A 27,958-nucleotide genomic window follows, 5' to 3' on the forward strand; every position below is an offset into this window, starting at 1 on the left:
CAAAAAGTCCAGAAAAGCCTAGCGCTGCAAGCGAAAACGAGTCCCCACCGCAAGAGATCACTGTGCAGCATGATATTTTGTCCCCCACGTGTGTCTGCCTGCAAGGAAGTAAAATAGCTAGTAGTCGCGTGTCTGTTTGTAGGCTATGAAGTCAATCACAATGTAAGTTTATCGGTCGTTATGCATTATGTTGTTTGAGTTTTATATAAGGACCTTACTATGCGTACTCATGTGTGTTAAGAAAACATCTACCAGTTAGCTAACGAAGGGCGACATTCTGTCCCTTTTAAAAACTAAGAAACTAGGAATTTCTGACATGGTTTATCATCCACCGTATTGTGTATTGGTATTGATAAAGCCCTGTGAGTTTTGGATATGTTTGCTAAGCAACATTGAAGTGCTTCTTGTGATCATCCTGTGATACTGTTAATGTGTGGACGTAGTGCTTGTATGACCCACGGTACTATTTACCCAATATTATACGCAGATGGTCGTAAAAGCAAGCGACGCGTCCTCGATGAAGAAAAACAAGACAATGAAAACCAAAGGAGAGTTGAAGTTAAAGGGACCAGCTAAACAGAAGAGGAAGAAGACAGACAATGAAGTTGGTGACTGTTGCCCTTGTATTTGAATTGTATTGTCTGATGGCATACTGCAGTTATAGTGTATCGGTGTCTGAATGTTAGTGTTTTTGTATTTCCACAGGAAACGTCAGAGACTGAACCTAAAACACTGAAAAAACAGAAGGTGCAAGCAGAACCAGAGGAACAGGTGGAAAATCTTGAAGAAGAGCTGACCCCAGAGGTTAGTCTTTGGTTAATTGTTTTTGTGTCAAAGATCAGTGGCCAAATTATTAATTGATTATTGTTTTGGAGTGTGCTTGTCTTTGTGCTCCGTTGAATCACTTGTTGTGTTGCATTTGTGTCCGTCTGCATCAGCAAGAGCTTGTTTTGTATAGTCCAGGGCTTTTGTGTCGTCAGGCCAGCAGTGCTCAAAGCATTGTGCTACAGCATTTACATTGACTACCTCAGAAAGAGTTAGTCTTGTATGTCTTTAGTTTGTCTAGTTCTCACAAGGCTTCGAATGCAGTGATTTCTGGTTGACTGCTCTTCCTGCTGAACGGCTTCCATACCTTTTGCAGTCTGTCTGCATACTGACTGTTTATAGTCTTGTCCGCTGCACTTCATCTATTCACTTGCAAGGCTGTCTAGCTCTGTAGTGTGGCGTGCAGTATGAGTGTGGAGCATGGTGCTGTCACCCACACCCGTTGTAGTCTGAACTGCTCTCTGGCTGCCTCGCACACACACACTCTCGCTCTGGCGCGGCCTCCTGCGCATTACTGTGGTCAAACTCCTCATGTTGTTGGTGTGGACAGGTGTGATGATCACCGTGCGCATGACCGGGGGTGTGGGAGCACCGCGCGCGGTGCTTGATGAACAGGCGCAGTTTGCGAATGAACGTCCCGCCGATGAGGCTGTAGAGCAGTGGGTTCAGGCAGGAGTTTGTGCAGGCGGCCAGGGTCACCAGGTGACCAGTGAGTGGGTACTGTTGCCACAGTGAGCTGTTGCCGCGGCGACGCGACGGCCCGGTGGCGCCGCGCAGCAGGTGCACGCCGATGAAGACGTTCTCGGGCAGCCAGCAGACGAAGAACACGGTCACCACCGCCACGATCATCCGCAGGGCCTTCAGCCGCCCGTGCCCCTGCACGCCCAACGGCCGGGCATTCATGAGCGCCCGGCCGATCAGCGTGTAGCACACGCAGATGATGCAGAAGGGCAGCAGGAAGCCAACGGTCACCTCGAGCCACTGGACCTCAGCCATGCCCGCAAAGCAGAAGCCCTGGCCCCAGCCATGACGGGCGTGCGCCACGCCAAACGGGATCAGGGTGAGCAGAATCGCTGCCACCCAGATGGTGGCGCAGGCGAGGCGCGCGCGCCGCAGGCTGGCACTGGTGAAGAGCGCACGGTCTGAGAGGCGCGTCAGGGCCATGCAGCGGTCCAGACTCATCCATGTCAGAGAGAACACACTGCTGTACATGTTCACCTGTAAGACAGACACACACACACACACACACACACACACACACACACACACATGCACACACATGCAGTGTAGTAGAGAGAAGTCATACACTGTCAGTGAGGACACCCAGTTGTGCATGTTCACTGGTAAGACACACACACACACACACACACACACACACGTACATACGTACATACAGAGCAGTGGGCTACAGACATCATGCACTGTTGTCAGGGACTTTCCTACATGTTCACCTGTGGACACATGGTGAATGGTGCACACACATGGTGCACACACTCACACAGACAGTGCATTGGGCTAGAGAAATACTTGCTTCATTAACCTGAAAGACAAGCACACAGAAACATACACACAGTCCAAGTAATCATATCCTATTTTGTCCTTTAGCCTGTTGCAAGAAAATAAATTAAGGCCCAATCTTGAGGCCCAAGAATGCAGTGCTGCACATTATGATCATGTAAGGGAATTATAAGTTATAAAATATAATCGCCACATTTTTATAAATCAGAGACAGGCTGATTTTCGAAGTCAAATCTTAATTTTTCATTTCTGCTTTTTATCTATTTTAGATTTACAGTTAAATGCCAAACATGACATTTCGCTTTGACGCGAGTTCATTCATCGTCTCAAGCTTTTACCTGCGTCTGACCCTAAGGCAGTACTATGGCCACAGGGAAGGCTTTAGTCGTGTGTTGAGTGACCTGGTCAAGCCCTCATGTCAAACACTGACCTAAAACACAAAGCTCTCACACACAACACACTCTCAAGTCGATCAGCGGTCAGCGGTCAGCAGGGAGGTGTGTTTGTGTGTGTGTGTACTGGTATGTACCGGTATGGGTGTTGTATGAACACAAAAGTCCTGTAAGGTAATCCTCTACATATTATTACCTATACATGAATTATCTTTATATCTGCTAGGCCAGTGGTTCTCAAATTGTATCTGTCATTCCCTATTTTGGAGGTGGGGAATTTTAAAGCCCCACTTGATTTCGCATTTTGGTTCCACGTTACATTTCCCATCTCGGTGCGCTGTATCAAGATGTTATTTTAATATGTCAGTCTGTTTATGACACTTATGTTTTTGTGTGACTGTTTTGTTTTGAATTTATGATCTTCCTTGTCAAAAAAGAAAGGCATTATTAAAGATAGGCACAAAAAACGAATTCCTTCCTGTTCCTCGTGGCCCACCTGTCATGTCTCTATTCCCCACTAGTGGGGCCCGCCCCACACTTTGAGAACCACTGTGCTAGTATAGGCCATTAGTTACTATTATCCAAAACAGTAGCACAACAATCCTCTTTGTATCATTGTTTGGCCTTGATCTAATTGTGTTCCTCTGATGTTTGCTCCTCTACAGAGAGTTCCTGTGACTTGCATGATTTTTCCCAAATTTGAAATGATTGTGTCAATTCCACTCTTTAATTGTTCCACTGTTCTTTTAATTCCACTGCATTTACAGATGATGCAGGTATGAAGGAGACTAAATTCTACTGAAAGTGGTTTTCATTGGTACATTCCCATCTCTTTTTATTGCATATTTCTTATAGAAACTATTATCTAACATCTTATAGACAGTCATTTGTTTAACACAAAGATGCTTGAAGAATTACCCATAAACCCAGTGGTCAGACTGCCAGGCTGGTGGACAATTTACTGCGCTCACCTGCAGAAACAGAGCCATGCAGGTGCAGAGCAGGGCGTTGTCATAGTAATGGGCGTTGACGTTGAACACCTCGATGAGCGAGTCGAGCACCAGCACCAGGTCCGCCAGTGCCAGATTGGTGAAGTACAGGTCAGGTGTGGTCATGCGCGAGCAGGGGTCAAGGTTCACCAGCAGGATCAATAGGTTACCCAGAAGGCCGAGCGGGAACAGTAAGATCGTGTAGAGGCATGAGAGGAGCAGGCTTGTCAAGAAGGCATTCTGCGAGAGCGGGTCGGTTGTCACCCCTGCCGTGTGGTTGCCGAGCGACAGGTATAGCTCGGAGTTGTTTGGAGGGGGTGTTGTTGGAAGCTCCATTCCCCGTCGAGTAGCATTTGCCTCTGATGTCACATGGTGGCTTAGTATATTTACTTTGTCCACCCCTCAGCAAGTGTGTGTTTGTACTTGTACTTACACTCTTCTGTCTGTTAGTACACCTCTTCTCAGCTTGGATGGATGCCCCTTACACACACACACACACACGTTGTTGGGCCTCTGTGAGAAGGGAAAATGACAGAGAGTGTGCGTGAGACTGTATCTCTGTCATTCAGCAAAGAATTTGTTCACTGTCATTCAACAAAAAATTTGAGACACTGAATCGGTACTCTGGTAACAGCCTTTGATGGTAGGCAGATGGTAAACAGTTTTCTACTCCTCTTTTCAATATTTTCTGAGCTCGTACTCCTAATTATGACCGCCGCGGCGGTCATATAGGTTTAGTCAGATTTTTTCTTTTTTTTTCTTTTTCGCATGGCCAATTATCCGTCAAGGATTCCCGAGACACTGAAAGACCAGGGTACACGAAACTTGGTGGGCATGTAGCCCCACATGGATAGCATGGAACCATCGTTTTTTGTTTTGATCTGTAGCCCCCCCGCTGGACTGGACCCTCCGAAAGGAGGGTAGAGCAGACACAGTTTTCTGTGAATATCTCGAGAACCGTAGGGTTTAGGAGGACCACCTTTTTTTTGTATGTTGATCTTAAGGGGCCATGTCAACCCATTCCATAACCACTCATTTCATGTATAGCGCCACCTAGTTAAAAACAAAAAAGTAAAAATGAGGTGTTGTAATCGCAGGTATCTGTGACCTAACATGGTCAAAACTGCACAAAATTGGAAGTGTAGGATCATTATGACACCCTCTGAATGCACGCCAAGTTTCGTGGAATTCCATTCATGGGGGGCCATACAATAAATTAATTTATGTTACTGTACACCAACTGGCCTGTAGGTGGCCGGACACAGTTTTCTGTGAATATCTCGAGAACCGTAGGGCCAAGGAGGACCACCTTTTTTTGTATGTTGGTCTTAAGGGGCCATGTCAACCCATCCCATTACCACTTATTTCATGTATAGTGCCACCTAGTTAAAAATTAAAAAGCAAAAAATTAGGTGTTTTAATCACAATATCTCTGGCTGACATGGTCAAAACTGCACGAAATTGAAAGTGTAGGATCATTATGACACCCTCCGAATGCATGCCAAGTTTCGTGGACTTTCGTTCATGGGGGGCCATACAATAAATTAATTTATGTGTACATTTAGTGACCGTACACCAACAGAGTTTTCTGTGAATATCTTGAGAACCGTAGGGCCTAGGACAGGGGTGGGCAACTAATTTCCCCAAGGGGCCACATGACAAACTGGGACTGTTGAGGAGGGCCGGACCCAAAATACCGAACTCAAGTCTGAACTCAATTCTGTTCAATTCTATTCTGTTCTTGTATAACATTAAGTAAATCATATGGTTTTGTTTACTAGTCGTAAGAACAGATGAAAATGTGAGGGAGACAAAGGAAAAACAGCAATGTCCAGTATTTACTCCTCATTCTCGAAAATGATTTTTTGACATTGACATTTTTTTCAGTTTTTAAAGACTGATATAAAAAAGTACTACAATAGCCTATCTATATAATTAGGCTAGGTCATGAAAATGTGAAGGAGTCAGTACAACCGATAGGCCTGTGCCACCATTTCATCAACACTCAGCAATATTTCATCATTAAATCATTACCATCATTAAATTAACTCTATGCAGAATTAGACTACGAAAATGTGGAGCAGACAATAGTAGGCTGTCATTAGTTAATCAACATGCACAAAGAAAACTATTTTAAAAATGTAGGCTATGTATTTGCTTTAACTTTATGCACATAACTGTGATTGGTCAACTCGCTCTGTGTGTTGAGCCGGCTGCTTCAAGCAACCTGTGGGTAGTAGCATCATACTAGTTCGCTAACATAAGCTTTGCAAATAAACTCAGACATATTTTGGTTACAATTACGGGGTTATCCGATTGTAAACTGTCTATCTGCCAGTAACGTTTTGAAATGAACACTTCGTATCGTCAGAGCCCTTCTAAGGAGAGCCTCCCCACTCTCTATTAGGTATGAGCTACACCAGGCGCGTAACTGAAGCGTTCCGTTCGCGTTACGTCTGCTGAAACAATTAGCTTCCATTATAATCAATGGAAGTAGCTACACCAGACGTGACAGTGGGGCGTACGTTCGAAAAAAATAGACCATTCATCTAAAATGGATTTTACGCGTCGCGAACGGAACGCTTCAGTTACGCGCCTGGTGTAGCTCAGCCCTTAATCCCATACAAACCGAATTTGGCTGCAGTTCACCAGAGTTCACCTAGATGGCGATCGCGATCGCGGGCGAGTCCAAAATACATGGGGTCCTATGGAGCTACATGGCTTCATTCTATTCACCAGCACATCAGTGAGGGTGTTTAAGTCGTATGCATCCACGCACAAATGTATGGCCGTACAAATAGCAGTCGCTTTCAAAATAAAAACAACAATATTGATGTGCATGCATTATCTCTATGCTAGGCTCTTGACTATTGTTCTTTCACGGACCTTACGCGGGCCGGTCAGGGAAAGCCCACGGGCAGGATGTGGCCCGCGGGCCGTATGTTGCCCATGTATGGCCTAAGATGACCAATTTTTTGCGTATGTTTGCCTCCAGGGGTCATGTTAATCCATTCCATATGCACACATGTGCATAAACAGATACACACGCACACACATACATTCACAGTAATCATACATATGACACATACTCACACAGACATATGTACGCATGCATGCACATGCACACACACAGGCACATGCACGCACACACACACACACACACACACACACACACACACCCACCCACACACACACATAAACATAAACATGTACACACATGCACACAATTCAAGAATTTCTCAGAATTATGAAAAGGCAAGATGGGGGTGGGGTTGTATAAAATGTATTTTACATGTAAAATCTATAAACTTTGGTACTTGTTGTCTAGCAGATACCAGTGAGAATTGAGTGTGCATAATACAATTCAGTGAGACAGTTAGAATCATATATGCCTTTCAGCGTGACCCATTTTTGTGGAAAAAATGTGCTGGACTGGGCGGCGGTCATATTTTGTACCGCTCTGCGGTACATCTAGTTGTTGAAGTTCTGATGAGGAAATGGAGGATGTTTAAATCGGAGGGCTACACCTTGTTTTTATTGACTGTAAACAGTCATAGGCTATAGCTCCACTCTTTAGAAAGATCAGATGACAAGTCATTTGTGAAACATGCAGAGCCTGCTTACTGCTTAAGAGCAGTGTTTGAAGGGACCTAAGACAATGGGAATTCTAGCGAATTCTAGCTGTTGTGTTATCTTTAACATCTTTAGATAACACAACAGCAGCAGTATTGCCACTGTGTAATTGTGCAACAAGTTCTCTTTTGCATAAATGTCAACAATATTTGCTGTTAATTGTTCAGTTTCAGATACAGCAAAAAGAATGATGCAGCCTCGGTGGAAAAAATATTGTCCGTCCTACATTTATATTTTCTTGTATTAATGGAAAAGCAGCCGATAGCCTTTTGACACACAGCTTGTGTAATAACTGTAGTAATGCATGCTGAGGGTAAGTGGCACACCTGGTCGCTATCGCTAATGGCCCTATTAGTCTAGTTGTGACAAAATGGACAGATAGTGGCTACTTTCAATAAGTATCCTGTCTCTCTTATTTCCATTCTCCAGAAACTCAAGTTTTCCATGAATTTGGACATTTTTTTTTCTTTTATCATTTTTTGCAGAGAAGTTACTTGGTACTCTTTACATTTTACAAAGACTGATAGTTGATGCTCTAAGCACAGACACATCTGAATGACTTGCTTCTAAATATCAATTTTCTTACAAGTTTCAGTTTAGAGACAGATCACACTCTCATTCCTGCAGACTGAAGCAGACTGACCCTCACTCAAAACCATTCATACAATCATTGAACTCAAAAGCCAAGTGTTGTTCTTACCTATGTATGTGTCCTTATTGCTTTCACTGTCTCCAACTTCTAGCAGATATAGCCAACCATTTATATCCAGGCGTTATAGTCTTCCATTTACCCTCATATTTCTCTCGGTTGCTCTGTATTTTATCCCTAGACATGATGTGGTAACCCACTCCTGGTGTACCTGTCTGTCATGTGCTCTTCTGAGGATCTGCTTGTCACCCACTGTGACTGACTCCACCTCCCTCCCCTACTTCTGCCCCTCTCACCTGTTTTTTTCCCACTGGTTCTCTTTGTCTGAAGACCAGTGGCTTTCCATATGTGGTCCAATGTAGAGGATATAGTGTAGAACAAACTAGAGGGAGAATGCAGACCTCTTGCCAAGGCCAAATGCAATTTTAAAGAAAGTGAGGGGGGGGGGGTCCTGAATCAGCTCCTTGGTCTTTCCTCACTCGGAAATAACATTAGTAGGTTAATGAGTTTTTCCTCTGCCATTCTCCACCCCTGCACCAAACCAACCAGCAAATGGTTACAAAAACATACCCACCTAGGCAGAGGTAACAATGCAAATAAAGTGTTTCTAGAACAGCATCTCTAATTCATACTGTGATGTGTTTTTGTTTTGGATAATTTTGTCCTTGTATGCCATCGCAAGAGAGTGCACTTTATACAAATGGATGCATTGACAGTAACAAGGATCGTACAATTCACTGGTGTGTTGAGAAATGTCTTTTTTATTTTTGCACTGAGCCTGTGTGTGTGTGCGCGTGCATGCATGCTTTTCTGTCTGTGTGTGTGTCTAATGTACAAATATATCAACAGAGGAAAGGGAGGTGAGTACGTGTTGCAGGCAATGTGGTGCCTGGATGTTTACTGGAAACAAAATGGAGGCAGATTGAAATGGGCCCCAAAGCGAGCAAAATGGAAGAGAGACGTTGCTCTAAAGTATGCACACTATCTTTCCATGGGCACACGGAGGAAAAATCTCAAAGAACCAGCCTGATAGAATTCCTGGTTTAAGCTGAAGATGGCTTTGATGATTTTGTGTGTGTGTGTCTGTATGTGTGTATGTTATGGTGTATGTTTTGGGTCTGTGAAGGATGGAAAATGGGGGATGGGTTCTGAGAACTGTTCTCACTGACAACAGATCAAGAAATCTAGGTGCTGTCTGAGGTCAAGTGCCACTGTTTACAATGATGTGGCTGCCTTTGGTTGTGGACTGATCATATTGCACAGCAATGTAGACATTATGCCTTGTGTGAACAAACAGCTGCTGCTTGTCAATTAAATCAATTAAGCTAATTGAGCTCAATTACTGCGGCATCAATAAAATACATTTGTATTCCTATCTGTTTCTATGAAGTGAGCTGTTTAAGGTTGTAATAGTCTGTGATCTGCTTTTTTCAGGAGAAGAGAGTGGCAGAGAGGAAGATGAAGAAGATGCTAAAGAAAGAGGAGAAGATGCGGAAAAGAGAAGAGGGGATCGGTGAGGACAAGAAGGAGGACCAGAGCAAAGCAGCAGAGAGGGCACTGGAGTATCTGAACTGGTAAAACTTTCCCTCTCGCTTTCTCTCCCCGTCACCTCTCTCTTTTGCTTTCTCACACACACACACACACCCTTCTTCCACGGTCTTCCTCCCTCTTATCCCCACCACACTTCTCTCTATCTCTCTCTCTGTCAGTTAAATTTATATATTGCAGGTTCATGTTTTCATATGCATTTTTTTCTAATCACAAACATATCGTCTTCATATTGTAATTGACATGTTTAACATACCTTTGAATGTATTTGATATAGCTGGTCTGAGAAGAGATCTGAGTGGAGGTTTAAGAAGATCAGACAGACGTGGCTTCTCCAGCACATGTATGATCCAGAAAAGGTAAACCATAAACACACACACACACACACACTGTGTAAAGACTGGTGTATAAGCTCTTCTGGCCTTACCACAGGGCTTAAGGGAGAGGAAGACCAACCAGTCATCAACAGTCCCATCTACATCTGCACATTTTACCGTTTTCCTGTATGACTGGTGGCAGTCACAGCACCGAAGATGGTTACTGATGCATCTGGATCACATACATACTTTGCCTCACTCCTTCCACAATCTATCACTCTTTCTGTATTTTATTTCCTCTCTCTCTCTCTCTCTCTCTCTCTTTTTCTCTCTCTCTCTGCCTTTGCCCCCTCAGGTGTCTGATGCGTCTTTCTCCATTATGCTGTTGTACCTGGAGAATCTGCGTGGAGTGGCGCGGGACGTCACCGTTCAGAAAGCTGAGGCCATGATCAAGGAGGACAAAGGAGACCCGTCACAGACCGCAGACGACCAGAAAAGAATACACAGAGCCCTAGAAGTTGTTCGGCTACTCGCTGTGGACTAATGAGCAAGCGAGCACGCTCGCATGTACACACACACACACACAGACAGATACACACCAGGACTTAAAGGTCTCAGACTACGCACACACACACTCACAAATACTTAGAAAAAAACATGACAAATACTTCAGACAATAAAACATGTTTTACTAATTAATGTATGTGCCTCATCAGTTGGTGTTTCCCCATCTGGACTTTGATGAAGTAATTTGCTTGAAGCAATAATCAGTTAACCCTGTTTTTTGTCCTTTCTTGATGGAAAAAAAACACTTGATCCATATTTTGGCAGACCCCCTGTTCAATCTCTACTGTGGGGTGTTCCACAGTTCCCCTAAAGATTTTACTCTAAAAAACATTCCCTTTCCTTATTTTTTGTTTGTTTTGATTTATCATAGTCATAAAGATGGAAGTGGTGATAGTTTGGTTGTTTGGCCTGCCTCACCCAGAAAGATTGGCACTCTGTCTATGGGTTTTGTGGGCCTCCGAGCCGCTCTCTATTAGGAATCTGTTTGTTCATGCAGGAAACATTGAAAACTAGATGTAGCTTAGTGTTTTCTCTCTTTCGTTGTGTTATGATAATACATGGCCACCACTTGTCTTCCGTCTCCCAGCCGTTCATTCTGGTAACATTGCGGAATCAACAGTGTCTCAGGTTCGTAAAAGAGCTCCAGGTAGCATGAAACTGGCTACTGCAGACAGGTAATGGTGAGTATTATACAGAACACAGTACAAAAACACGAAGGCAGAAAACTTTACCTGATAACTAAATCAACACACACAGTTTCGTAAAAGAGTTCCAGGTGGCTAAACAAAGACAAGTTCAGCTCACTGTTGTCACCTAAGCTACCATGAATTCGGAGCGTACCTGTTCCCCGGGTCCTATGTTCCCTGCTTTGTATGGGACCGAGCGGGGAACATATAGATGACCCCCCATGAGTTAGGCAGCCTAGCAAGATGCTAACACAAAGTGGTGATCTTTACCATCAGGGATGGATTACTCCAGGAACCTAAGGGGTCAGGGGGCCCTGAAGCCCAAGCCTTTGCATGGAATCACTGCCTCAATATCAAATCAGGATGTAGGCTATGAATCTGATTGAATTAAAGTATTGGCCATCCCCAAAATGCACCAGAATACAGGATCAAACTAATTACAAATGTTCTGGTGGAGGACCCCCCAACCCCCCCTCCCACATAGGCGACAATTAGTGGGGGCCCTTAATACATCTGGGCAGAGGGCCTGAAAGTTCATAATCCGTCCATGTTTACCATTGACAATACAATGAGAGAAAACCAAACAAAAATCTATATCTCTAATATTGAATCTAATACCTCCCGTATGTATGCATCAATTGTATAAGAAATATGACCACGATCAACACATTGTCCAAGTATTTTTGTGGAGCTTTTGTGGATCACCTCAGGCAAGGGTTCCCAACCTTTTTTAGCAAATGATCCTACTTTGATGTTGGCGACCCAATCACTCACAACATCTCTGTTGTAACACCCAGTAGAGAGTGGTGTACACCCCCCCGCAACGATTCCCCCCAAATGCCCTCGCTAATTCGTTTGGCCTTTGCACCTGCGGTTGCTTTGCTACTTTGTTTGGATCGTTGATCAAGCATGATTACATCAATCAAGCATCTATCTAAGTTTATTTTTATTTAGCCAGATTGTAATGAAGGATCCATGCGGGTTTTAATATTCTGTATTTAATGTTTGTGTGTACATTTTAACAATCTACTGCTCACCACCTCACAATCCCCCTAACGTCTGCAGTATATCGTCAGTAGAGGGCGCTCGTATTACATCTCTATACGGCTCTGATAAATCACAGGGGCTCTGTTAAAGCCAAGTACCCCTGGCTGCAGCTTGCAGATCGGGGCTGAGCTCAACGTTGCGCTCCGCCCCACATTGAGCCAGCCAGGGGCTTCTCGATAAATCACAGAGCCATGCTTTATATCATGCATAAGAAGAATTTTACTAAGGAAATAAAACAATTACAAGTCTGCTGCCTGTAACATATCGCCCCTGTAGAATTATATGGCTCTATCTGACATTTCCGTCCAAATTGAGATATATATGGACATATTCTTATTCCTTAAAGTTTTATTCATTTTTTGGACAAAGCTAGAGTTTGTTGAGTTTATTAGCATAATTATGGAATTCTAAAACGTGAAGCTCATATCTTAGAACTACTCTGAACGCAGACAGAACCTTATAATTCCAAGGGGACGATTTGTTGTTTTGTACATAGACTGTATACCAGAGCCATATAAAGGTAGAATTGTTATTAATTCTACCTTTATATGGCTCTGTATAGAACTATACAGTCTATGGTTTTGTATTACTAACGTTCGTTCTCTGCAGTTGGTCAGGGCATTGTGACGCAAAACAGCTGTTTCATTAGGTCATAATAGCATAGGCCCTAGTTTTCACGGTGATGTTTGAAATACTCAGACAAAACGTAACCTCATTTCAGCAGGTCGACTTTGCAATTCCTCAATGTTAGGTCTATAACTAGGCCTGTTTTTATTAAGTCTAATTTCCTATTTGCGGTCTAATTCCCTATTCCCGACCTCACAATGTCTGAAGGAAACGAGGTAAGTCTAAGTCTGAGATGTCTATCTCCGTTAGCTCTTTGCCTATTATTCTATTTATTGTTACTGCAGGTATTACTGTTTCTGCAAAAATAAACTTCTTATAACTGGTATTGGGAATGTCTTAGAATACTACCTTGTCGGCATGCAATACCATTGGGCCTGCCAGATGTGCATCGCAGTACTTGTTTTATTTGTCGCAATGAGTGAACGTTTACCTCATTGCTAAAGGGATAACTGGATGTAGGCTAATGGCCACTGTCGCCTGGGTGTATCCCAATACAGCTGGTGCATAGTCTTCAGACTTCTACTGCTGATAATGATTTGATGGTTATGACTATTTTTTTGTGCTTTAGCCAAAGAAAACAAATTCTGTGGAACCAAGGGCTGAATGTGGCTCTACAAGGAGGACCACAAATATTGATGCAGGTTAGTCTGTGCCAAATTAAAATATGTCAACAGAAATGGTCAAAAAGAATAGAGAAAGTTGTGTTAAATGTCTCACAATCAGTTAGGTTTTACATGACCTTCCATACATACAAAAAATAGCTGGAGGCCACTGCTTTTTCAGATCAGGATCATGTGAACTTGTCCCCCATGGTACGCCACCTCGTGGAAAACATGACGGAAGAGTAAGAGAGAATAATAATAATGAAGAAAAAACCCCTCTAAATGTTCTTTACTTGTCTGATAGTGATGTTCTGGGTTCTAAAATTCTCTCCCCCCTTTTTTTTTCAGGCATTGGAGAATTGTCCGTGAGGCTCTACATGTGCCTGTGAGACTACATTCATCCTCACAATGTCATGCATATATTAGTCATCAATGGCATGATGTGTAGAGAACAAAACAAACTCTGTAGTATGCTTTATCCTTTAACACGCTAATGAAATAGCTTATGGCCTTTTTTTGTTTACTCAGGGGACCAAAGAAGACGTTAGCCAGCTTTGTGCCTGCATAGTTGCGAAAGTGGTCCGGACGACTCATTATTACCTGATCCCAGCCCTTAGAAAAGTTCTGGGTGTTCCTGTCACATACGTGATTCCATGTGGAACAGCAAGGTCAGGGCAACTCACCCCTCAGTACGGGCAGTAATCACTGGAATGACTAACCTTTTTTTTATTTTTTATAAAACACAAGCATTTAATATTAATGACATCGATCATCTAGTGCATCCCTAAAGTAGAGCATCCTGATTGTAAATCATGCGCAAATATAATCCTTGTGTGAAATTAGCTCTTATTTTGACATTTGTGTGTAGTTTACCTTTGCAGTAAATGTTTTTGCTAGATATCTACATGTGTTTATGCCTTGGAACAGGGTAAGCACGTCGGATGCCAAGAAGGCTAGAGAGTTGTCCATTCCTCTGCTGGATCAGCTGACCGGTACTGAATTTAGAAAAAGGGCAACCGAGCAAGTGAGTGCGGTTTTGCTCAACACTCTTGACAGTGATTCCTGCCCTGAATCTCCAGCTGAGGTATTTGCCAAAGATGACCATGAGTCAAACACCAAAGCAGAGAGCCAGACAGACCTCTGTGAGCTTCCTGCCTTCTATCCACCTGGCACTCACTCACAGTCTGTTGCTGATGATCTTGTCGGTGATGTTATCGACTCCATGAACGAGGACTCAGGCCAAAACGTTCACTCAGCAGCGTATGACGTCGTTGGATATGTCGTTGCGGGGATGAAAGATCTTGTGGAGACAACACGAGTCATGGGAGGTTTCTCTATGAGAAGGATCTACGCAACATCACAAACAATGTTCAGTGCCATTCAGAATGCTGTGAGGAAATTGTTTTCCAGATCCGTTTACTCTAACAGTAAAGAGGAGACAACAATGGCTTCTGCCAGACATGTCATTAGCCAAGTGATTTTGTCCATGCAGTGTGAACTTTCTGATCTTAAGAGTGCAGAAGATTTAGAGCAAACCGCACTGATTCAGAAGATCCTCAGTGCTTTGTTGAGTGAAGTCAGAATGATTGGCACGGAAACAAAAAAGGACAGGTCCCAAAGCCCTCAACTGCCGTCGCCTCACTTCTTAAGATCAGCTGACGCAGAAATTGAAGACCCAACCAAACTTCATGGCACTCCTGTTCCCCCTGAAGTCATGGTCAACATGGAAGGCTCTTCATTGTCTCCTGCATGTGCCAACGATGCCATCGCCCAAGTGGTGGACACCGTCTTAGAATGTGAAAGACTTGTTCCCGTCCCCATCAGACTGGAGAAATTGATCTCTGAATCAAAAATGAGGGCATTCTCCCATGATATTGCGGATCAAGTCCAAAAGATCATAAAAAGTTCTCATGGCCTCCAGACTATTTCTGTGCCAGTCTGTGGGGAAGAGCCTTTCAGACTCCATTCTCTGCAAGTTACCAGCCAGAGCTGAGAGACAGAATGAAGCTCCATCTGGATTTATTTACGGTTATGTAGAAGAGGCTGTGAAGCGACTAGTGTCATCATGTTTGTTCCCCTCAGCATCTTCTGAGGACCAAGAACGTTCCCAGCAGAACCTAGAGACCTCAACATCATCCTGTATCCTCAACATGTTCACAGAAGTGATGGTCAAAGAGGTCATGGTGACTCTCTCCACAGAGTTTGAGGGAAACGCTGCATCTGCCAACAGTGACGACTTCAAGAAACTAGTCAGGGAGGTTCAGAAACTCTTAGACAAACAGCCGCAAGACACTGAAATGACGTCATCCACCACTAACTCAAAAGTTGCGCTCCCTCATATTTTTGATTTGCCACAAAATAGTGAGTGTGAAGCAGTCATCTTTGCCCCACACCTCCCTCTTTCAGAGTCTAACAAGAATGACTATGCCTCCCTAGTCTCCATGTTGGTCATTCGACTTCTGAAGAAAGTTGATAGCTTATGCCCGTCCATCGGCACCCGTCAGGACGGAGTTCCGGATAAAGTTCTGGATATCTCCAGAGAATTGATCCAGAAGATTCTGTGTGAGCTTGAAACATGTTTTGGTATCACAAGCGATGAAAGACATCCGCAGCAAGTGAATTTTCACCTGATGTACCGAAATGTTTACAAGGATCGATCTTACTAGAGAGTTTGGCTCTGAAGATGTGCTGTGTTCTGCCCTGGAATCACAAGATCCATCTTTTGAGTCCTTCCTGGTGGACAAATTGACAGGAGAGATAATAAAGACTTGTAGCCAAACCAACTTAGCAGCTTCTGCAGCCCTCCCACCAATTCAAGTTGTAACTGGACTACAGGGAAATAATAAGGAAAAGACCAAAAAGAAAATGACTCCATCCTGGCTGAAGATGCCAACATTCAATTGGAAGGTAAAGTATGATGCTTATAATTGAGATAATTTGGTCATGGAGTGTTGCACTAAACAATATACAGTACTGCACAGGGTATAACTTTTAGTCATGATGTAGCTATGTGTTCTTCAGAAATCAAAGAATGGAGCACACAGTCTCCTTGACAGTGAGGACTCTCTTGTTCCAAGCACAAGTAAGTTCATGATGGTATCTAAAGCATCACCTCAACTAGATCTAACTATTTTCACGTTTCAAACCCACTGAGGATATACAGTATAAAGTAATCTTTAACCTGCCCTAACGTAACCAGTTTTGAAGGAAGAGTAGAACAATATAGATAGAACACTCTGTTATTCGCAGGTTCCTCTCAGGTTCAGGCCATGAAGACTCTGGCTGAGGTCACCAAGGCTCCTGCGTGTGCAGCAGGCCGTCTGGAGATGGCCCAGGAGGAAGAGACCGCAGGGTGCTGTTTCTTCAGGATGCCCAAATTCAAGTTCTCCTTCAAGGTGGAGTTCTGTTTATGTGTAACGCGTCATTGTAATGTGTCTATTATGTGGACTAATTGTGATCTCACAGATTAGTGAGTGACGGACAAATCGGTTCAGTATGATGTGAGTATGCAGATGGAATATTTCTTCATTAATCAATAATTGAATTTGAAATAATCCTTCTCTTTCTTCATCAGAAAATAATGAGAGGAGCTAAAGTTGGCCATTACTCCAATGTTACCTCATTTGAAGAGATGAACAGTAATGTGCCAGGTAAATAAAACAGCTAAAAAATGTGATCAAAGCCTGGACACATTCTTGTATTCATTCATTTTAGTTCTGATGACATTCTTTGATACATGGCAAGTTTTGTTTTTGTTCTTTGTCATTTTTTTCCAGCCTGTGCACCATCCTCCTGTGAGACTCAGCTGAGTGAGGAGCCGTCCGCTGAGTTGGCTGCTTCTGACGGTCTCACTAAGCAGTAGACTGCATCTGGGCTTGCCAACACATCTTCTCCAGAGATGGGACTTTCTGACCCAAATGTTTAAGTCACCTACACAACTAGGTGATCTTTTGGATCATCGGATTTTCAAGTTTCATTAAACATGTCAATCCATGCATATTGGTGTAATTTTGACACGATGTTATATCTTTAGATACAATGACAATGACTACATAGTACATAAAGTGGTGCAAGAAAGTTTGAGAATCCCTTAAACCATCACTTTAAATGTTTTATTAATTTCACAGCTGGAATGGTGCTGTCCCTATAAGATAGCCATTCAATTCTACTCAATCTTTATTTCGGACTCACAGAAGTGTCCATAGCATAGAAAAGAAAATAGAATAGATAACATATGGGATAGATCTTGTAAATGTAATATTAGATGGGAATAATGTGTAATACATGCGTGATAGTTTGTCAAGACCAATCAATGAAAGCCACCCATATCCAAACCAATCAATTAATCAATGATCAATCACACACACCAGACTTCAGACACTAAAGCTCTTATTCTGGCCTCACCGGGGAGAGGAAGGTCAACCTGTCATCAACATTCCCATCGACTTCTGCACATTTTACCGTTTTCCTGTATGACTGGTGGCACCGAAGATGTTTACTGATGCATCTGGATCACATACATACTTTGCCTCACTCCTTCCACCATATGAATTTCTGTCTTTTATTCCCTCTCTCTCTCTCTCTCTCTCTCTCTCTTTCTTTCTGCCTTTCTGCCTTTGGCCCCTCAGGAATCTGATGCGTCCTTCTCCATCATTCTAACCTGACTCCGCCAGATGGATTTGCTCCGCATATCCATCTGGGAACTTTTCATTGAAGAACTTTTGGGAAGGGGCGGACATACTGGTTAGCTGATTGGATAAACCATCTGTCTATCACCACCTTTGTTGGTTATCGATGGGCCAAATCAACCAATTAGATGAACAAAGTATTCTTCTAATGCCGTTTAACATACAATTAAGTTAGGTAACGTGACAAACGTTAAGATGTTTTAACTTACCATTTATGAACCTAATCAACGACAATTCCCATCAAGTTTTCACGGTAGGCCCTACACTTCTGAAGATAGTAGGCTATATTCCTCCATTATGAACTGGAATCAGCCGTGGAGGATGTCTGTGTCGTTCATTCCTCCCAGCTGCATGGCTGAGACTCATAGCTTCACAGTTTACCCAGGAATACTTTCTAATTTGAATAAAACTTGCGCGATAGCTATGCTCATCTCTGTGGATGCCGTCATGTTGTTCGTTGCGTCACACCTCAACCCGCCTCAAAGCCAACGCTGATTGGACGTTCGTTTGGTGAACTGCTCCAAATTTTCTTTAACGGAAAGTATCCAGACTGATCTGCGAGTGAAACCCTGAAGCTCGCGAGATCAGGATGGTCTCACGAGGCTACCATCATTCTGTCTGGACAGTCTCCAATGCAGTCATCTGCTTGAAGCAGCAATCAGTTTGCCCTTTTTTTCTGTCCTTTAATGAAGAAAAGAACTGTAAACTCTAAAGATCCTCTAAAAACGTTCCCTTTTCTTATTTTTTGTTTGCACTATGTTTGGTCGGACGTACGGCTCTGATAAATCATGCTTATGGAGAATTTTGCTAAGAAAATAAAGCAAATATTTAAAAGTCTGCTGGCTGTGACATATATCGTCACTCTAGAATTATGCGGTTCTATCGGACATTTCCGTCCAAATTGAGATGGACACACATATTCTGTTCCGTGACAGCCTTAGGTGAGGTGAGGTATTTGTATGCATTTTTGGAAAGGTTTGTTCCAATTATTAGTAGGCTATAACTGGAATTCTAAAACGTGAAGCTCAATATCTCAGAACTACTTTGAACGCACATAGAACCTTATAATTCCAGGACGATTTAAAACAATTTTGTTATTTGGGCAAATCACTAGCGTCAGAGCCGTACGCTCTCTCACTAGCGTTTGTTCTCTGCAGGCAGGTCAGGGCATTGTGACGCAAAACAGCTGTTTCATTAGGTCATAATAGCCTAGGCCCTAGTTCCCGTGGTGATGTTTGAAATACTCTCAGACAAAACGTAACCTCATTTGAGCAGGTCGACATTGCAATTCCTCAATGCTAGGTCTATAACTTGGACTAGCTTACTTTTAATAAGTTTAATTTCCTATTTGCGGTCTAATTCCCTATTCCCGACCTCACAATGTCTGAAGGAAACGAGGTAAGCTCAGGAATAGTCTGACTGAAGAGCTATTACAGGCTTACGTTTTTTAAAATATAAGCTATTTATGGATTTGAAATGTTGTCTGAGATCAAATGTCTATCTCCGTTAGCTCTTTGCCTATTATTCTATTGTTATTGTTACTGCAGTTAAAGGTATTACTGTTTCTTTAAGTGAAGGCTAATTGAATTTTGAACAAAACATTTTTCCAAACAGTCTTGTAGTTGGCCAGAACCTGTCTGAATAAATGCAAAAAGAAACTTCTTATAACTGGTATTGGGAATGTCTTAGAATACTACCTTGTCGGCATGCAATACCATTGGGCCTGCCAGATGTGCATCGCAAAACTTGTTTTATTTGTCGCAATGAGTGAACGTTTACCTCATTGCTAAAGGGATAACTGGATGTAGGCTAATGGCCACTGTCGCCTGGGTGTATCCCAATACAGCTGGTGCATAGTCTTCAGACTTCTACTGCTGAGAATGATTTGATGGTTATGCCTATTTTTTTGTGCTTTAGCCAAAGAAAACAAATTCTGTGGAACCAAGGGCTGAATGTGGCTCTACAAGGAGGACCACAAATATTGATGCAGGTTAGTCTGTGCCAAATTAAAATATGTCAACAGAAATGGTCAAAAAGAATAGAGAAAGTTGTGTTAAATGTCTCACAATCAGTTAGGTTTTACATGCCCTTCCATACATGTTAAAAATAGCTGGAGGCCACTGCTTTTTCAGATCAGGATCATGTGAACTTGTCCCCCATGGTACGCCACCTCGTGGAAAACATGACGGAAGAGTAAGAGAGAATAATAATAATGAAGAAAAAACCCCTCTAAATGTTCTTTACTTGTCTGATAGTGATGTTCTGGGTTCTAAAATTCTCTCCCCCCTTTTTTTTTCAGGCATTGGAGAATTGTCCGTGAGGCTCTACATGTGCCTGTGAGACTACATTCATCCTCACAATGTCATGCATATATTAGTCATCAATGGCATGATGTGTAGAGAACAAAACAAACTCTGTAGTATGCTTTATCCTTTAACACGCTAATGAAATAGCTTATGGCCTTTTTTTGTTTACTCAGGGGACCAAAGAAGACGTTAGCCAGCTTTGTGCCTGCATAGTTGCGAAAGTGGTCCGGACGACTCATTATTACCTGATCCCAGCCCTTAGAAAAGTTCTGGGTGTTCCTGTCACATACGTGATTCCATGTGGAACAGCAAGGTCAGGGCAACTCACCCCTCAGTACGGGCAGTAATCACTGGAATGACTAACCTTTTTTTTATTTTTTATAAAACACAAGCATTTAATATTCATGACATCGATCATCTAGTGCATCCCTAAAGTAGAGCATCCTGATTGTAAATCATGCGCAAATATAATCCTTGTGTGAAATTAGCTCTTATTTTTAAATTTGTGTGTAGTTTATCTTTGCAGTAAATGTTTTTGCTAGATATCTACATGTGTTTATGCCTTGGAACAGGGTAAGCACGTCGGATGCCAAGAAGGCTAGAGAGTTGTCCATTCCTCTGCTGGATCAGCTGACCGGTACTGAATTTAGAAAAAGGGCAACCGAGCAAGTGAGTGAGGTTTTGCTCAACACTCTTGACAGTGATTCCTGCCCTGAATCTCCAGCTGAGGTATTTGCCAAAGATGACCATGAGTCAAACACCAAAGCAGAGAGCCAGACAGACCTCTGTGAGCTTCCTGCTTTCTATCCACCTGGCACTCACTCACAGTCTGTTGCTGATGATCTTGTCGGTGATGTTATCGACTCCATGAACGAGGACTCAGGCCAAAACGTTCACTCAGCAGCGTATGACGTCGTTGGATATGTCGTTGCGGGGATGAAAGATCTTGTGGAGACAACACGAGTCATGGGAGGTTTCTCTATGAGAAGGATCTACGCAACATCACAAACAATGTTCAGTGCCATTCAGAATGCTGTGAGGAAATTGTTTTCCAGATCCGTTTACTCTAACAGTAAAGAGGAGACAACAATGGCTTCTGCCAGACATGTCATTAGCCAAGTGATTTTGTCCATGCAGTGTGAACTTTCTGATCTTAAGAGTGCAGAAGATTTAGAGCAAACCGCACTGATTCAGAAGATCCTCAGTGCTTTGTTGAGTGAAGTCAGAATGATTGGCACGGAAACAAAAAAGGACAGGTCCCAAAGCCCTCAACTGCCGTCGCCTCACTTCTTAAGATCAGCTGACGCAGAAATTGAAGACCCAACCAAACTTCATGGCACTCCTGTTCCCCCTGAAGTCATGATCAACATGGAAGGCTCTTCATTGTCTCCTGCATGTGCCAACGATGCCATCGCCCAAGTGGTGGACACCGTCTTAGAATGTGAAAGACTTGTTCCCGTCCCCATCAGACTGGAGAAATTGATCTCTGAATCAAAAATGAGGGCATTCTCCCATGATATTGCGGATCAAGTCCAAAAGATCATAAAAAGTTCTCATGGCCTCCAGACTATTTCTGTGCCAGTGGGGAAGAGCCTTTCAGACTCCATTCTCTGCAAGTTACCAGCCAGAGCTGAGAGACAGAATGAAGCTCCATCTGGATTTATTTACGGTTATGTAGAAGAGGCTGTGAAGCGACTAGTGTCATCATGTTTGTTCCCCTCAGCATCTTCTGAGGACCAAGAACGTTCCCAGCAGAACCTAGAGACCTCAACATCATCCTGTATCCTCAACATGTTCACAGAAGTGATGGTCAAAGAGGTCATGGTGACTCTCTCCACAGAGTTTGAGGGAAACGCTGCATCTGCCAACAGTGACGACTTCAAGAAACTAGTCAGGGAGGTTCAGAAACTCTTAGACAAACAGCCGCAAGACACTGAAATGACGTCATCCACCACTAACTCAAAAGTTGCGCTCCCTCATATTTTTGATTTGCCACAAAATAGTGAGTGTGAAGCAGTCATCTTTGCCCCACACCTCCCTCTTTCAGAGTCTAACAAGAATGACTATGCCTCCCTAGTCTCCATGTTGGTCATTCGACTTCTGAAGAAAGTTGATAGCTTATGCCCGTCCATCGGCACCCGTCAGGACGGAGTTCCGGATAAAGTTCTGGATATCTCCAGAGAATTGATCCAGAAGATTCTGTGTGAGCTTGAAACATGTTTTGGTATCACAAGCGATGAAAGACATCCGCAGCAAGTGAATTTTCACCTGATGTACCGAAATGTTTACAAGGATCTTACTAGAGAGTTTGGCTCTGAAGATGTGCTGTGTTCTGCCCTGGAATCACAAGATCCATCTTTTGAGTCCTTCCTGGTGGACAAATTGACAGGAGAGATAATAAAGACTTGTAGCCAAACCAACTTAGCAGCTTCTGCAGCCCTCCCACCAATTCAAGCTGTAACTGGACTACAGGGAAATAATAAGGAAAAGACCAAAAAGAAAATGACTCCATCCTGGCTGAAGATGCCAACATTCAATTGGAAGGTAAAGTATGATGCTTATAATTGAGATAATTTGGTCATGGAGTGTTGCACTAAACAATATACAGTACTGCACAGGGTATAACTTTTAGTCATGATGTAGCTATATGTTCTTCAGAAATCAAAGAATGGAGCACACAGTCTCCTTGACAGTGAGGACTCTCTTGTTCCAAGCACAAGTAAGTTCATGATGGTATCTAAAGCATCACCTCAACTAGATCTAACTATTTTCACGTTTCAAACCCACTGAGGATATACAGTATAAAGTAATCTTTAACCTGCCCTAACGTAACCAGTTTTGAAGGAAGAGTAGAACAATATAGATAGAACACTCTGTTATTCGCAGGTTCCTCTCAGGTTCAGGCCATGAAGACTCTGGCTGAGGTCACCAAGGCTCCTGCGTGTGCAGCAGGCCGTCTGGAGATGGCCCAGGAGGAAGAGACCGCAGGGTGCTGTTTCTTCAGGATGCCCAAATTCAAGTTCTCCTTCAAGGTGGAGTTCTGTTTATGTGTAACGCGTCATTGTAATGTGTCTATTATGTGGACTAATTGTGATCTCACAGATTAGTGAGTGACGGACAAATCGGTTCAGTATGATGTGAGTATGCAGATGGAATATTTCTTCATTAATCAATAATTGAATTTGAAATAATCCTTCTCTTTCTTCATCAGAAAATAATGAGAGGAGCTAAAGTTGGCCATTACTCCAATGTTACCTCATTTGAAGAGATGAACAGTAATGTGCCAGGTAAATAAAACAGCTAAAAAATGTGATCAAAGCCTGGACACATTCTTGTATTCATTCATTTTAGTTCTGATGACATTCTTTGATACATGGCAAGTTTTGTTTTTGTTCTTTGTCATTTTTTTCCAGCCTGTGCACCATCCTCCTGTGAGACTCAGCTGAGTGAGGAGCCGTCCGCTGAGTTGGCTGCTTCTGACGGTCTCACTAAGCAGTAGACTGCATCTGGGCTTGCCAACACATCTTCTCCAGAGATGGGACTTTCTGACCCAAATGTTTAAGTCACCTACACAACTAGGTGATCTTTTGGATCATCGGATTTTCAAGTTTCATTAAACATGTCAATCCATGCATATTGGTGTAATTTTGACACGATGTTATATCTTTAGATACAATGACAATGACTACATAGTACATAAAGTGGTGCAAGAAAGTTTGAGAATCCCTTAAACCATCACTTTAAATGTTTTATTAATTTCACAGCTGGAATGGTGCTGTCCCTATAAGATAGCCATTCAATTCTACTCAATCTTTATTTCGGACTCACAGAAGTGTCCATAGCATAGAAAAGAAAATAGAATAGATAACATATGGGATAGATCTTGTAAATGTAATATTAGATGGGAATAATGTGTAATACATGCGTGATAGTTTGTCAAGACCAATCAATGAAAGCCACCCATATCCAAACCAATCAATTAATCAATGATCAATCACACACACCAGACTTCAGACACTAAAGCTCTTATTCTGGCCTCACCGGGGAGAGGAAGGTCAACCTGTCATCAACATTCCCATCGACTTCTGCACATTTTACCGTTTTCCTGTATGACTGGTGGCACCGAAGATGTTTACTGATGCATCTGGATCGATCACATACATACTTTGCCTCACTCCTTCCACCATATGAATTTCTGTCTTTTATTCCCTCTCTCTCTCTCTCTCTCTCTCTCTTTCTTTCTGCCTTTCTGCCTTTGGCCCCTCAGGAATCTGATGCGTCCTTCTCCATCATTCTAACCTGACTCCGCCAGATGGATTTGCTCCGCATATCCATCTGGGAACTTTTCATTGAAGAACTTTTGGGAAGGGGCGGACATACTGGTTAGCTGATTGGATAAACCATCTGTCTATCACCACCTTTGTTGGTTATCGATGGGCCAAATCAACCAATTAGATGAACAAAGTATTCTTCTAATGCCGTTTAACATACAATTAAGTTAGGTAACGTGACAAACGTTAAGATGTTTTAACTTACCATTTATGAACCTAATCAACGACAATTCCCATCAAGTTTTCACGGTAGGCCCTACACTTCTGAAGATAGTAGGCTATATTCCTCCATTATGAACTGGAATCAGCCGTGGAGGATGTCTGTGTCGTTCATTCCTCCCAGCTGCATGGCTGAGACTCATAGCTTCACAGTTTACCCAGGAATACTTTCTAATTTGAATAAAACTTGCGCGATAGCTATGCTCATCTCTGTGGATGCCGTCATGTTGTTCGTTGCGTCACACCTCAACCCGCCTCAAAGCCAACGCTGATTGGACGTTCGTTTGGTGAACTGCTCCAAATTTTCTTTAACGGAAAGTATCCAGACTGATCTGCGAGTGAAACCCTGAAGCTCGCGAGATCAGGATGGTCTCACGAGGCTACCATCATTCTGTCTGGACAGTCTCCAATGCAGTCATCTGCTTGAAGCAGCAATCAGTTTGCCCTTTTTTTCTGTCCTTTAATGAAGAAAAGAACTGTAAACTCTAAAGATCCTCTAAAAACGTTCCCTTTTCTTATTTTTTGTTTGCACTATGTTTGGTCGGACGTACGGCTCTGATAAATCATGCTTATGGAGAATTTTGCTAAGAAAATAAAGCAAATATTTAAAAGTCTGCTGGCTGTGACATATATCGTCACTCTAGAATTATGCGGTTCTATCGGACATTTCCGTCCAAATTGAGATGGACACACATATTCTGTTCCGTGACAGCCTTAGGTGAGGTGAGGTATTTGTATGCATTTTTGGAAAGGTTTGTTCCAATTATTAGTAGGCTATAACTGGAATTCTAAAACGTGAAGCTCAATATCTCAGAACTACTTTGAACGCACATAGAACCTTATAATTCCAGGACGATTTAAAACAATTTTGTTATTTGGGCAAATCACTAGCGTCAGAGCCGTACGCTCTCTCACTAGCGTTTGTTCTCTGCAGGCAGGTCAGGGCATTGTGACGCAAAACAGCTGTTTCATTAGGTCATAATAGCCTAGGCCCTAGTTCCCGTGGTGATGTTTGAAATACTCTCAGACAAAACGTAACCTCATTTGAGCAGGTCGACATTGCAATTCCTCAATGCTAGGTCTATAACTTGGACTAGCTTACTTTTAATAAGTTTAATTTCCTATTTGCGGTCTAATTCCCTATTCCCGACCTCACAATGTCTGAAGGAAACGAGGTAAGCTCAGGAATAGTCTGACTGAAGAGCTATTACAGGCTTACGTTTTTTAAAATATAAGCTATTTATGGATTTGAAATGTTGTCTGAGATCAAATGTCTATCTCCGTTAGCTCTTTGCCTATTATTCTATTGTTATTGTTACTGCAGTTAAAGGTATTACTGTTTCTTTAAGTGAAGGCTAATTGAATTTTGAACAAAACATTTTTCCAAACAGTCTTGTAGTTGGCCAGAACCTGTCTGAATAAATGCAAAAAGAAACTTCTTATAACTGGTATTGGGAATGTCTTAGAATACTACCTTGTCGGCATGCAATACCATTGGGCCTGCCAGATGTGCATCGCAAAACTTGTTTTATTTGTCGCAATGAGTGAACGTTTACCTCATTGCTAAAGGGATAACTGGATGTAGGCTAATGGCCACTGTCGCCTGGGTGTATCCCAATACAGCTGGTGCATAGTCTTCAGACTTCTACTGCTGAGAATGATTTGATGGTTATGCCTATTTTTTTGTGCTTTAGCCAAAGAAAACAAATTCTGTGGAACCAAGGGCTGAATGTGGCTCTACAAGGAGGACCACAAATATTGATGCAGGTTAGTCTGTGCCAAATTAAAATATGTCAACAGAAATGGTCAAAAAGAATAGAGAAAGTTGTGTTAAATGTCTCACAATCAGTTAGGTTTTACATGCCCTTCCATACATGTTAAAAATAGCTGGAGGCCACTGCTTTTTCAGATCAGGATCATGTGAACTTGTCCCCCATGGTACGCCACCTCGTGGAAAACATGACGGAAGAGTAAGAGAGAATAATAATAATGAAGAAAAAACCCCTCTAAATGTTCTTTACTTGTCTGATAGTGATGTTCTGGGTTCTAAAATTCTCTCCCCCCTTTTTTTTTCAGGCATTGGAGAATTGTCCGTGAGGCTCTACATGTGCCTGTGAGACTACATTCATCCTCACAATGTCATGCATATATTAGTCATCAATGGCATGATGTGTAGAGAACAAAACAAACTCTGTAGTATGCTTTATCCTTTAACACGCTAATGAAATAGCTTATGGCCTTTTTTTGTTTACTCAGGGGACCAAAGAAGACGTTAGCCAGCTTTGTGCCTGCATAGTTGCGAAAGTGGTCCGGACGACTCATTATTACCTGATCCCAGCCCTTAGAAAAGTTCTGGGTGTTCCTGTCACATACGTGATTCCATGTGGAACAGCAAGGTCAGGGCAACTCACCCCTCAGTACGGGCAGTAATCACTGGAATGACTAACCTTTTTTTTATTTTTTATAAAACACAAGCATTTAATATTCATGACATCGATCATCTAGTGCATCCCTAAAGTAGAGCATCCTGATTGTAAATCATGCGCAAATATAATCCTTGTGTGAAATTAGCTCTTATTTTTAAATTTGTGTGTAGTTTATCTTTGCAGTAAATGTTTTTGCTAGATATCTACATGTGTTTATGCCTTGGAACAGGGTAAGCACGTCGGATGCCAAGAAGGCTAGAGAGTTGTCCATTCCTCTGCTGGATCAGCTGACCGGTACTGAATTTAGAAAAAGGGCAACCGAGCAAGTGAGTGAGGTTTTGCTCAACACTCTTGACAGTGATTCCTGCCCTGAATCTCCAGCTGAGGTATTTGCCAAAGATGACCATGAGTCAAACACCAAAGCAGAGAGCCAGACAGACCTCTGTGAGCTTCCTGCTTTCTATCCACCTGGCACTCACTCACAGTCTGTTGCTGATGATCTTGTCGGTGATGTTATCGACTCCATGAACGAGGACTCAGGCCAAAACGTTCACTCAGCAGCGTATGACGTCGTTGGATATGTCGTTG

General features: G+C 42.6%; 2 protein-coding genes and 5 long non-coding RNA genes across 7 annotated transcripts; 6 read left to right on the top strand and 1 right to left on the bottom strand.

Annotated features, from left to right (window-relative positions):
* The first annotated feature begins 64 nt into the window (after positions 1-64).
* chlsn (cholesin) lies at positions 65-10,570 on the top strand. The gene is made up of 6 exons (XM_076298558.1): positions 65-162; positions 488-604; positions 706-804; positions 9,441-9,580; positions 9,832-9,913; positions 10,227-10,570. The coding sequence occupies exons 2-6, from the start codon at positions 488-490 to the stop codon at positions 10,413-10,415; spliced, it is 627 nt and encodes a 208-aa protein (XP_076154673.1). The 5' UTR covers positions 65-162; the 3' UTR covers positions 10,416-10,570.
* LOC143138112 (G-protein coupled estrogen receptor 1-like) lies at positions 1,223-8,239 on the bottom strand. Its single transcript, XM_076298557.1, has 3 exons — positions 8,058-8,239; positions 3,707-4,237; positions 1,223-2,043 (listed from the first exon to the last, which is right to left on the bottom strand). Exons 2-3 carry the CDS (start codon positions 4,058-4,060, stop codon positions 1,255-1,257), a joined length of 1,143 nt encoding a protein of 380 aa, XP_076154672.1. The 5' UTR covers positions 4,061-4,237; positions 8,058-8,239; the 3' UTR covers positions 1,223-1,254.
* A 2,798-nt stretch (positions 10,571-13,368) lies between the features above and the next one.
* LOC143138574 (uncharacterized) lies at positions 13,369-14,425 on the top strand. Its single transcript, XR_012990250.1, has 5 exons — positions 13,369-13,439; positions 13,582-13,642; positions 13,749-13,785; positions 13,929-14,068; positions 14,328-14,425. It is a non-coding gene; the product is annotated as an uncharacterized LOC143138574 (long non-coding RNA).
* A 1,799-nt stretch (positions 14,426-16,224) lies between these two features.
* LOC143138575 (uncharacterized) lies at positions 16,225-16,706 on the top strand. The gene is made up of 3 exons (XR_012990251.1): positions 16,225-16,307; positions 16,422-16,482; positions 16,650-16,706. It is a non-coding gene; the product is annotated as an uncharacterized LOC143138575 (long non-coding RNA).
* A 3,298-nt stretch (positions 16,707-20,004) lies between these two features.
* On the top strand, positions 20,005-21,166 carry LOC143138576 (uncharacterized). The gene is made up of 5 exons (XR_012990252.1): positions 20,005-20,078; positions 20,221-20,281; positions 20,388-20,424; positions 20,568-20,707; positions 20,967-21,166. It is a non-coding gene; the product is annotated as an uncharacterized LOC143138576 (long non-coding RNA).
* A 657-nt stretch (positions 21,167-21,823) lies between these two features.
* On the top strand, positions 21,824-23,337 carry LOC143138577 (uncharacterized). Its single transcript, XR_012990253.1, has 3 exons — positions 21,824-22,938; positions 23,053-23,113; positions 23,281-23,337. It is a non-coding gene; the product is annotated as an uncharacterized LOC143138577 (long non-coding RNA).
* A 3,300-nt stretch (positions 23,338-26,637) lies between these two features.
* LOC143138578 (uncharacterized) lies at positions 26,638-27,799 on the top strand. The gene is made up of 5 exons (XR_012990254.1): positions 26,638-26,711; positions 26,854-26,914; positions 27,021-27,057; positions 27,201-27,340; positions 27,600-27,799. It is a non-coding gene; the product is annotated as an uncharacterized LOC143138578 (long non-coding RNA).
* Positions 27,800-27,958: the final 159 nt, after the last annotated feature.

This window comes from Alosa pseudoharengus, unplaced genomic scaffold, assembly GCF_046254945.1.
Source record: "Alosa pseudoharengus isolate Yale_2024_CS ecotype anadromous, Long Island Sound unplaced genomic scaffold, YU_APseudo_1.1 YU_APseudo_1.1_scf_21, whole genome shotgun sequence".
Lineage (NCBI taxonomy): Eukaryota > Metazoa > Chordata > Actinopteri > Clupeiformes > Clupeidae > Alosa > Alosa pseudoharengus.